At 32.8% G+C, this 13,052-nt stretch overlaps 1 protein-coding gene across 1 annotated transcript; it reads left to right on the top strand.

The window, feature by feature from the left end:
- The first annotated feature begins 2,230 nt into the window (after positions 1-2,230).
- Positions 2,231-4,422, top strand: LOC104821930 (zinc finger protein JAGGED). The gene is made up of 5 exons (XM_010552960.2): positions 2,231-2,521; positions 2,620-2,714; positions 3,123-3,251; positions 3,564-3,648; positions 3,774-4,422. Coding segments are annotated over exons 1-5 (720 nt in total). The 5' UTR covers positions 2,231-2,519; the 3' UTR covers positions 4,183-4,422.
- Positions 4,423-13,052: the final 8,630 nt, after the last annotated feature.

Genomic DNA, 13,052 nt, shown 5'->3' with positions numbered 1-13,052 from the left:
ATCGAATAGATGGAGTATATATTACCATTTGAGTTTTTTTAGAACAAAAAAATACATATTTAAATTTAAGGATTTAAAAATAATGGTGTAATTAAATATGAATCATTTATATTATTCTTATATCTTTTTGTAAATAAAACATCAATCAATAGGGTTTCTATACATTTCTATTGTTAAAACTAATTCTAAACATATATTTTTTCAATTTTTTCAAATGTGATCATGTGACCGAAATAATTTCATATCAAAACATCATTAAAATGCATCAAGGAGATTGTTATTCGAAAACGTCTGAAAAACCAGAGTTAAGTTTAAGTGTTTCGCCTCAAACCCAAATTTATATTGGTTTTATCAAATGATTAGTGTGATATGTAGGGTGTGATTATGGTTATTTGGTGTGATCATTATAAATTTAACGTTATCACCAATGTGATTAATATGTGATTATACTGATATTTTGATCATTTGATCATATTTGGAGATCAAGAGTATATATAGAAATATTTTGAACAATAGAAAGGTGTTTTGGATAATACCTCGGAAGCACCAATAGGGACAAACAAATACAATTAATATGCCGTTTGATTGACGGAATTAACTTAACAATCAAAGAGAGATCGCTTGACGCCGTGAAATGACGGCGTTAAAAATGAAACCGATGACGGCATGACCGTACTTTTACGGTATCAACTATCACCAACAAGGCACGTGATCTGCACGCTTTGGAGTTTGGCGAGTATCTATTAGACCCTCATTAAGTATTTTTTTTATTTTGTAATTTTCTTTTTCTTTTCGTAATTGTCATTTGATTTTATTTTTCTCGAATCTGCTATGAGGATCCAAATTCAGTTTATCTGGTAGAATTATTTTCAAATTCGGCTGACGGAAAGTATGGACCGACCTAATCAACCTATATTAGGAGCCGAGCCCTACTAAGAAAACTGAATTGGAAAATAATTTCTAGAACCATGCTTGCATGTATATATAATATATTTAATCCCTTTAACCAAATTAGATGATTAGATTACTTTGAAGTCGTTTATATATTTAACGCGCTTGCCATTAGATAATGCAACACACACACACACACACATATATATGTATATATATGCTATCAAGCAATAACTCAATAGACTGTCGAATTATTGGTATAAACTTATTAATGTGTGTCTATGTGCGCGTGTGTATTTCTTTTGTTGCAACAAGCAAATGTATTTTTAGCCACAAAAAAATCTCGAAGATATATATATATATATATATATATATATATATATATCCCACCTAGATCACAAAGACCCTAATAATTAGTTATGTGATGGTAACAGCTGCATGTCCCATTTGCCAAACCCTAGGGTACAAATAAAATTAAAGAAAATTGGTGTAGATGCTCCGGGAGACCCATTGCAATACATGTTGGGGGACCATCTATATGAAGACTTTATATATATATATATAAATATATATATATATAAATTTCTCAAAAACATAGTGTACTCAAAGCATTAGGACATCAGGATTTCGTATTTGTCCTGATTGTCCAAAAAAATATAATATCGATTCTCTTTTCTTTTTTTTTTTTTTGGCTACTTAATTGGTTCTTGTTCTCTCTGTGTTTTAAGTGGCGATCACAGGACCATCAAGGACGAGCTTCGTGATGCATGTCTTCGTGAAAGTTTATTTGTCAATGAGACAAACGAACCGTGAGATGTTACTTTCCGCGACCTTTTTTTTTTTGTAAAAGTACTTACACTATCTTCATCAATTGAGATTTTTTTTTTTAAAATTAATATAATTAAGAAATGGTAACGATTAGACGATGCTTTTAGAGCTCTGATTTGTGTTTAGTGCATGAAAATTAACCTATGCATGAGATGTTATGGTTGATGTTTGAGGTTAGGTTTATTTATGAAAATGTTTATTTAACGAATAATACGTTACAACTTACAAGAAACGAGTCCTCTTTTTTAACGCAAAGATCTTGTCTTTCTAACATGAATTAATTACTTCGGCACTAGGGTTCAGAGTAGTAGCCCTAGCATCTCCTTTCACTCAGGAAATGTCCCTCTCATCTCATCTCCTCTCTCTCTCTCTCTCTCTCTCTCTCTCTCTCTCTCTCTCTCTCTCTCTCCCCCCCTCTCCCTCTCTCTCTGTCTCCCTCTCTCTCTCTTTCACACACACAATCACACACAACACTAAACCCATATGACATCTTCTCTCCGGTTTAGACCCCTTAAACCCTCTCTCTCCCTTTTTAAGGTCACGAGACCGGCTTCCTTCTTCTATTTCCACACGGAGAGAGAGAGAGAGAGAGAGAGAGAGAGAGGGTTTGTGGCAGATAAACTGATAGACGACTTTGAAACCCCTCTCCTTTATAATTTTCCCCCCTCTCTTGTTCTTCTATATATTTTCTATCTTCTTAATTTTGTGTTGCAGTCTCGAACTGAAAGTCTTGTAATAAATTCAATAAAGTTTTTTGAGAGAGGTTTGATCTCTCCCACGGGCAAATTCTCTTGTTTACAATGTAGGTCTCACCCCACCACAAACCCCATAATCCAATTCTCTTCAATTTCTTTCATAATTTTGTTTGATTATTTTTTTTGGTTATAAACTAATATGCAGGAGAAATGAAGAGAACCATTTAGACCTCAACAACTTGCCTGATGATTTCTCTAGAGATGGAATTAGACAAACCTTCGAAGAGGGTTCTTCATCTGGTAATTATTCAAAGTTAAATTTATATGCATTTATACGCATTTTCCTTTAAGAGTTTTATGCATTAAATAAATAAGAAAAATAAAATAAAACGAGACGTAAACATTGGCGGATCAGAGCGGACGACGGTCCAGTTTACCACGTGCTGTTTTTGTACTCTTATGATTAAAACCCTAATTATGTTACACGCGAAACAGATTTTAAAGAGTTGTTATCCGAACAATACAACAACGTTCATTGCAGTGTGAATCGGGCAAAATGTAAGGTCGTGGTTTTTGTTTGTGTCACGTGTGGGTCCAAATCAGGCATCTTGATCTTATCAGCTACACTTTACTGTTGTCTATGTAAGAGTTCATGTTTTTATTATTTGTTATTTTAAATTTTTATTTTTTGGTGGGTTCTGTAATTAGGTCAAAGAAAGAAGAAATTAGGAGGCAAGGATGGAAAAGATGAGAGTAAGATCTACAAGTGCCGGTTCTGTAATCTCAAATTCTGCAAATCTCAAGCTCTTGGAGGACACATGAATCGCCACCGACAAGGCATGTCAATTTCCGAAACTCTATTTTTTTTTTCAATGATTTGACATATAATACATATACATATATATATATATATATGTATATGTGTATAGTGTGTACACTTTTGTATTCGTGCAACTAAATGCATGCAAAATCTCTGTCTTGATAATATAAATGATTGAATCTGTCCACGTGAAGAAGGGGGGGGAGGGGGAGTCACATCTATCTTGACTATATTGTCCACAAGACAATTTAATGAAACTGGAATCTTAATTTCTTAAGTTTTATTTTAGTAAACGTGTTTTTTTTGTTACTTGTTCTGCACCATTCAAGAGAGGGAGACGGAGACATTGAACCAAGCTCGTCAATTGGTGTACCGAAATGATACCATAACTCCACCAGGAATTTCTCCTTTCGGGTACTTAAACACTGTTCCATTGTAACATCAAGATTTCAGTCCATTATTACAAAACTAATTCCATACATAATGTCATTTTTATTTCTCGATTTTATATATACATCTAATTTGAATTTATATCGCAGTTTTCCAACGGCAGACCCATCACTATACAGAACAATTTACTCACCAAGACTGTTTCCCGGCGGCTCCTCCACCACTTTCCTCCCGCCGCCGCCTCCATATCCAAACTCTTCACCTACGCGCACTCCTCCTCCTCCTCCTCCTCCTCCTCACCCTTCAATCCAATATTCACATCACCATCCCATGAATGAATTCTACTTAGGCCAAGTCTTTAGACAAAACCCTAGCCAACCCACCGTTCATTACATCACCTCGGAACCTAGTGCTTACAGCACCTGTATTGGAACATCTGTCGGAAACGGAGGTTCGACCGTGATTGGTAATGATGGCAATGGTTCGAGGCTGCGTTTGGATCCATCTCCTCCTCCTCCTCCACCGATCAATCGGTTTCGAGAACATGAAGCACTCTGATCATAAAATATTTACGTGTTTTTTGGGAATTTGGAACTAGTTTTTGTTATTTTACTGTTCTTTCTCTTGTTGGATCGTCTTGAAAGCAGGGAATTTAAGTGTGCCTAAACTCCACTATTCCTCCCTATGTTGTTATTGTTATATGGCCCATCAGTTTGTTGTTTTTTGGTCACATGTAGGGTCGAAATAAACAAAGGGTATCAAAAATTTAAATTAGGATCCGGGGCTGTACCCTTTTTTCTTTGATATAACTATGTTACGATATCTAACGTTGTCCATTGAATGTTTTATTATTGAAAACTGTTCGATCATATTGAGCGGATCGCAAAGGCCCGTACCATGAAAACGATGAGTCAATGCATTTAACAAAGTTTAACAAAGTTTCCATTCATGGGTACATGGGGCAAGAGATTAAGTTAAAGAAAAACAAAAGCTTTATTGAAATAGAGGATATTATATATATATATATATATATATATATGTAGAGAGAGAGAGAGGGGTTTGTATGTATGTATGTAATGATATTGCAACATATGTACTGAGATTGGATCAGCCTTTTCTGAGCTCATCTACAACTATTACACTCTCAGCTACTTTGGCTTGACATTGCGAGGATTGGAGAAATGATTTTATGGGTGTTGGTGTTTGCTTTTGTGTAATTTAAAATCAAAATTTAAATAAAAAAATGTTCCAAAATTGTAATAAGGAACTAGATTGAGACGGAGACAGTTGCATCCAAACTGAATACCCCTAACTAGTAAAAGTCCCCTTTCCCATTTTTCAGCTTCTTCTTGTTTCAAATTCAATTGTCATTTTTAAAATTTTTCTATTTAATTTTTTTTCCTTATGTAAATTGATTACTGGACCAAGGGTTAACCCGTCAAGACAAAAGCCATCGTAGAAAAAAAAAGAAAGGGATAACACTAATCACATTACATGGGATAATTACCAAAGACTAATACATTTAAGGCTTTTTTTTTTGCTTTTTTTTTTAATTTTTACAAAAACTTTTGTGTAAAACAACAGAAAAGATTGACAAAAAAGGGATTTACATAAGAAATTACCATACAACAGAAAAGGGATGTACATAAGGATCGTTTTTCTTGAAACGATTGACAAAAAAAGAACGGATAATAACCAATAATTAAGAAATTAGTAGGATTGAAATATAATCAGATACCGACCATAAAACAAAGAGTAAGGCCAGGGTACTGTAAAATTAATGGCCACAGAGATTGTACGTACGTACATATGGCTTACATATTAACACGCTTTTTACAATATATATATATATATATATATATATATATATATGCATATGTGTATGCGTTTCTGAGACATTTATGGTCCGGTCCATGCTTATACAAGAGAGGCAACGCCCTTAACATATGTGGATTCATCTCTGTTACTTCTTGTTTCCTGACCATTTTGCAGCAAAAGAATCGAGAAATTATCCGAGTTCAAATTATAGATCCCAAGATGATATGGGTCAACGGATCGCATGTGCGTAATAAGCTACTGTTTAAGTGGAATTTTACTCATTAGTGAAGTAGATCTTTTAAAGATCGCTAGATCACATAAATCTTTCACCGCAGCGAAGAATCCCCAAAAAAACAATTTATAAAAAAAAAACATCTTAGATATGACAAGAGGACAAAGCATGCGGAAACAAACCGCTAGCGTTGTACAAATCTATAAGTTTTTTTTTCTAATAAATCTCTTGAATTATATTAATCTTGTGAATTTTAATTAGGAGTGTGTAGGGTTTGACAGCTTAGCTACGTGAAGTCACGGGCTCGATGATTCTCGAATCATGAATTCAGGTGCCGCAAGTACAAAATTTCTGAGAGATAGATGTGCAAAAAGAGGAGAGAGAGAGAGGAAAATTTAATTAATTTAGGGTTAAAATTTTCATGATTTGTGTAGAACCCTAAAAAACTAGCTTCTACTTTCTCTCTCTAGCTGATATAGAAACTTTTACTTGGACGAAAAAAAAAACAGTGACTGTGTTCCATTTCTTTAATATATATATATATATTATTTATATTAAAGTGAATTTTTTTGTTGACCTGTGCATGCCTTTGTAGACTAGAGTTTTTTTTTGTGAAGGTAGGTTATGCTGTTGAAAAGACCAAAGTGTAAGAAATTGGATCTGATCTCAAGTGAGAAGAACATATTATATGTGTCTTCGAACTATGGTTTCTACATTTGTCTCACTTTATTTGGTTAACCTGAATACGTATTGGACACGCGTACGTACGGTCGGGTCTTTACATATATATATCATCTTTGTTATACTCCGAAAAACAATTAAAAGACCTTAATGGAAATTAAACATATATATTTTTTTGTTTAAACGTATTTGGTTATTAGAGGAGCGGAAATTAAGTGCTAATGTTTGAATTAACGCGCGGTGATTACAGTGTATAATATAGTGTATGAAGAAAAAAAAATGGTTATATTTCCTTAGATATTATTGGCATCAAAAGTTCATATACTTTTTCAAAGCTAAACAACGATGTTTAATTAAAGAAAAATAAATCAACAAATAAAAATGGAGGCTCCATCACGAACAAATGATGTGAACAACTCACTGTCCAAAGAGAGAGCGAAAAACCGATGTGAAAGATTTTGAGAAAGAGAACAAAAGAGAAGTGGTAAATAACTAGCAAAAGAGAACAAGAGAAACTCTCCCTCTCTCTCTCTCTCTCTCTCTCTCTCTCTCTCTCTCTCTCTCCCTCTCTCTCTCCCTCTCTCTCTCTCTCACACACACACACACACAAATAAAGCATAGACGCATCCGTCCCGTATCTTTCCTTTACGATTTATCTCGGGATTCCACGTCCATATATGCAAATAGGCACATATATATATATGTATGTGTGTATATATGTGTGTCTCGCACACAAATTAACGCATGCCGATTATATAATATATTCAAAAGGTTTATATATATAATACAATAAGCATAAATATTAATCGGCCGACAAGCCTATAGTTTCCAGATGGAATTCCAGCAGTGAATGATATATAGAATTCCATGAGATACATAAATCATTTTTTTAGATTTTTTTTTATAATCCGGAAATTTGAAGATAAATATTTTAGAATATATCGTCTCATGTAAATCCAAGTATGTTATATTTACTGTGCAATAAATTTGTGAATGGAGGAGAGGGTATAACGAGTATTCACGTATACATGCATATATATACGTGTGTGTATGTATATAGGGTGTATATATATGTATGTATGTAAAGACGTAGGGTGGTGTGTCTAAGACAGATAGGCACAGAACTACACTAAAAATGTTGCAGCTAGCTGCAAAATAGTGATGAATCTATATCGCTGACATTTGAGGACCGTCGTGCAAACAACAAAGAGACAGAAGAATGTTTAAAGCTGTTGCGACAAATATATATATACATACATGCATGCATGCATGCATTTGTTTTATTGCATTCGTTCATTTCATATAATTTGTTCATCTGGCTTAATTATATAACCTTTTTATTAATTGATTAGTTTTTTTTTGGTATAATTAATTGATTAGTTAATTATCCTGTTGGAGGTAAACTAGATCTCAAGGTTACAGAAAACATTGAATTAATCTATAAATTATATCGGCATTGAGTTTAAACAACTTTAGAGCTATATAACCCAGAAAAATGTCCAAAATTTATATGATTTCAGCTTATAAGTATTTGATTTGGTTTGAAAGAAAAGATGCCTCGAATACCATAGTTTAAGACTCGATCTTTATATAATGTGTAAGATAAGATGATACTAATTATCTAACCAAATAATAAACCAAATTTCATCTAAAAAGGTTTATAATTTGATGTAATAGTATTATATGATTATTATTTTTAGGAAAAAATACCTGAAAATTTCTGAACTTATAATTTGGTGTAATATTAATTTACGAATTTGTAAGTGCGTCTATTTATTCCTGAACTTGCATTTTTTAACACAGTAATTACTGAACTTGCATTTCTGAATACAATAATTATTGAACTTGCATTTCTGAACACAGTAATTCCTAAACTTGCATTTTTTAACATAGTAATTCATAAACTTTGCTTTAGTCAATTAGTGGTATAATGGACAATTATAGAACTGTTGAATAAGTTTATGAATTATTGTGTTAAAAAATACAAGTTTGGGAATAAATCGGCGTACCTACAAATTAATGAATTAATATTATACCAAATTACAAGTTAAAGAATTTTCAGGTATTTTTTCTTATTATAAATGAGACTCAAAGATTTTTGTTTGTTTCCTTCTGCTGCTCTGTTAGCTACAAACCCCTAGAATAATGTTTTATGCATATTCATATTCATATTCATATAATGTGTGTATAATTATTGGGCAGACCTCTCTCCTTCGCCTATCATGAAAGAGGAAATAAGAAATATTTCCTTTTCGGCATCTGAAAATTATTTGCAGTTTTCATAATTAAAAGATGGTTTAGCCCTGCTGCCTCCGACGATGCCATTCTATCACCATAGCCTCATTACTTTGTCTTTTCCACTTTAATTTTTTTTTATATTATTATTATTATTATTAAAAGCGAACCACAAGACACGTTCGTCGGACGATTTGATACGTGTTTTAGTAAATTCTAAATATTTTTTTTATTATTTTATCTTAGTAATTATAATTCAAAACCTACATATATATATATATGGAAATATGGCATAGAAATCATCAATATTTAAACCGTCGGTCTACTAATTTAAACGCATTTTCATTTGTTTTTCGCCAGAATGAGATTCTGATTGACGACGAACTTGTAATTATTTTTCTAATTCTTTTAATGGTCTTTTTATTGGTCCGTGTTTTAATGCAGCGATCCTTTATATTCATTGTTTTTTTTAATGTCTAATCTGTTACAATAAATTTCTTATAGGAATACACAAATCATATAAAGTATACCACAAAACTTCCAACCTATCAAGTAGATGCATGAATTGAAACACACACACACACATTTTTTTTCATAATGTTATCAAATAAAGTTAATTCCATTGAAAGAGTTATCGTGTCAAAACCCTAATTATGCCTACGAGAAAAAAACTTAAACGAATAAGAAACAGACGAATTTGTTAAGGAAAGGGCAAAATCTAGACTCGGTTACATGTAAACAAAATCAAATTCAATTTGGTGGACCGTCCAAATCATAAAAAAAAGATCCATAATGTTTTTGAACGTAATACTCAAGACGGGTGTCCCGCATATGCATGACTCAAAGATGACAGGAAAAGCAACACAATTATATATATATAGATATAGATATTCGACGCCCGATTTATGTAAATAAAAATCATTCGAGTGATTTATATATATAATTATATATATGAGTACAAACGAATACAATAATCCATACGGAAGGAACTTTAAAGAAGGGATCCATAACTATAGATACTATACGTACAAAATCACGAAGATTTTATTAGATCATTTGGATATCACAATCTTTGGGGAAAAGGACATTTCGGAAGCACAAGTAGAAGAGACGCGCCCTCTTGGACCGGACGCCTTGGACTTGCCTAATTCCAATTAAGAGTGTTTTAATTATTTTTTTCTACCTTAATTTCCCGTCGATTACTTCAACGTAGCTCTCGAAATTTCCGGTTCAATTTTGTGTTTTGTGGTGTTCGGTTTGGTTCGCCCTCTAACCAATTATGTTAATCTTCCATATATGAAAAATGAAATTGATTCTGGTTTTAATTCGTATCGCATCGATTTTAAAGAACTGTTACGGATTCTAAATCGAACCACAAAATTTGGTTTCATTTAAGTTCGATTCTTTATGATTCAGCCCCTAAATTTAAGATATATTACTAAACTCTAGTGTCAATTTGATTAATAACTAAATAATCGCACCTTTCTGAATCCAATAAAAAATAATCACAACCCATATAAAAATTAAACGGTTATAAAGTTAACCCAAACGGATAAAAAATAACCAAAAGAATAAAAAATTTATTTAAAACATGGTATTTTTATAAAGTTAATAGGCCGAGCTAATGGGCCAATTTTAATTGGTGCAACGTTGGGCCTCCGACTACCTCAGACCGTACACTTGACTCAAGTACCCCTTCAACAATTTTGTAAAATCTAGTAGATATGGTCATTCGGATTTCAGATTTGAGTTCAGATTTCGATTAGAGTTTGATTATAAAAATTATAATCATTCCATTTTTTTAAAATAAAAACTCATTTTAAAAAAAATTTATCGATTTTTCGATTTATTTTAATCGATGGGATTCGATTTTGATATTTTTAGATTTAAAGAACTGTTCGGGTTTAATATCAGATTCGGTTAGATTATACTTATGCATTATTCAATTCGAATTCGATTTAGTTATTCAGTTAATAACCTAATTGATCACCCCTGAAATTTAGCAAATTGTTATAAAATCGGAAAAATATAAATGATCCGGATATTAAATCGTTAACTATAACCGAAAACAGTATTTTAGGAGAATGGAGAAAAATGTATTTCTTATCACTCTCTCTCTTGAAAGTGTACAAATGGAGGAACCAAATGACCTATTTATAAAAATTCCGAAATTACTGTTCACGTATACGGTCGGTGTGAACAAAACTATATATATGAATAATAAGTCGGTATGAACAGTAACGGTGGACTCCACCATAAATATATTTTATTTATAACACTCCCCTTGGAGCCACCGTTAGTAAAAACACAGTTGTGTGTCTCGAGACTGCCTCGTTAAAACCCTTATCAGTAAAATCCAATGGGATAAAACCTGATAAGGGAAAAAGAGTACAACTACATGCTCCCCCTAAACGACATCAAAGATCCCGTAAATGATGCATCATAATATTATGTACATGCTTCTTGAACACCATTGTCAGAAGAGCCTTAGTGAGCAGATCTGTTGCATTGTCACATGATCGTATATATCTGACTTCAATCTCCTTATTCCTTTCAAGCTCCTGGGTGTATGCGAAGAATTTCGGGGAGAGATGTTTTGTTTTATCACTTTTGATGAATCCTTCCTTGGTTTATGCAATGCACGCAGTATTATCTTCACATAATATTGTTGGCGTCGTGTCGATAGGTATTCCACTAGAATTTTGAATATATTGTGATAGTGATCTCAACCATACTGATTCTCGGCTCGCCTCAGGTAACGTGATGACCTTGGCATGATTAGTTGATGTAGCAACTAAAGTCTGCTTTTTTTTAGAACGCCAGGCTAACGCAGTTCCATTGATTGTGAAGACGTAGACTGTTTGTGACCTACCTTGAGTGGATTTGATAAATAACCTGCATCTGCAAAACCAATAATTTCTTGTTTTGTGTTTTTAGGGTAAAACAATCCAAGAGCAATATATCCATGAAGATAACAAAATATATGTTTAACATCATTCCAATGTCTTCGTGCTGGGGCAGAACTATATATTGCTAATAGATTGGTAGCGAATGATATATCCGGTCTAGTACAATTTGCAAGATAAACAAGAGTTCCTATTGCACTTAGATACGGTATTTCAGGACAAGGTATCTCTTCATTATCTTCGCGAAGACGAAATGGATCATTTTCAATGTCCAATATTCTATTAACCATCAAGGTACTTAGTGGATTTTTCTTATCCATATTGAATCGTTTTACTACCTGTTTTGTATAATTAGATTGATGTAAAAAGATTCTATCTTTCAAAAGTTCTATCTGTAACCCAAGACAATACTTGGTTTGTCCAAAATCTTTCATTTCAAATTCTCCTTTTAAATAAGTGGATGCATCCTGGATCTCACAAGAAGTTTCAATAATATTTAAATCATCAACGTATATAACAATAATCACAAACCCAAATATCATCTTTTTTATAAGGGTAAAACCCCTAAAAAACCTCCAACTTGCAAAAATATATACAAATAAACCTTCAATTTAAAAAGCTATCATTCAATCCCCGAACTTGTAACTTGTCACTGAATAAAACCTCGAACTTGCAAATTATTGCTCTAATAAACCTTTGACCGGTTTGACCACAATTTCAAACGATCGGAAATCTACGTATTGATGGATTGCTGATGTCATTTTTTAAATTAAAATTGATAACGTGCATAAGGTGACATCAGCAATCCGTTAATACGTGGATTTCCGATCGCCTAAAATTATGGTCAAACTGGTCAAAAGAATATTAGAGCAATAATTTGCAAGTTCGAGGTTTTATTCACACTACAAAAAAATCCTCGAATTCCAACGGATTTTCCAACGGATTTGTCCGTTGGAAATTTTCCAACGGATTTTCAACGGTTTTCAACGGCGTTTCAACGACGATTTCCGTTAAAATTCCGTTGAAAATTTCCAACGGATATCCGTTGGAAACACCCGTTGGAAATTTTTAACGGAATTTTCAACGTATTCAATTGAAAAATTGGGTTGGAAATTTTCAACGGTATTTCCAACGGATATCCGCTGGAAATTTTCAACGGATTAACGTTGGAAAAATCGGTTGCAAATTTTTAACGGAGTTCCAACGGATGTTTGTTAGAAAACAATTCCAACGGAATTCCAACGGATACCGGTTGGAAATTTTTTTGAAAATTTTTTAAAAAAATTCCAACGGAATTCCAACGGATGCCGATTGGAATTTCGGTTGGAAATTTTTTTGAAAATTTTTTAAAAAAATTCCAACGGAATTCCAACGGATGCCGATTGGAATTTTGTTTGGAAATTTTTTTAAAAAAAATTCCAACCGAATTCCAACGGATGCCGGTTGGAAATTGTTCTGAAAATTTTAAAAAAAAATTCCAACGGAATTCCAACGGATATCGGTTGGAAATTTGGATTTTAATTGAAAAATCAATTGAAATATATATATATATATAT

This window comes from Tarenaya hassleriana, unplaced genomic scaffold, assembly GCF_000463585.1.
Source record: "Tarenaya hassleriana unplaced genomic scaffold, ASM46358v1 Cleome35, whole genome shotgun sequence".
NCBI lineage: Eukaryota > Viridiplantae > Streptophyta > Magnoliopsida > Brassicales > Cleomaceae > Tarenaya > Tarenaya hassleriana.
Note: the sequence above shows the minus strand (reverse complement) of the source record. Positions and strands in the feature narration are given on the sequence as shown.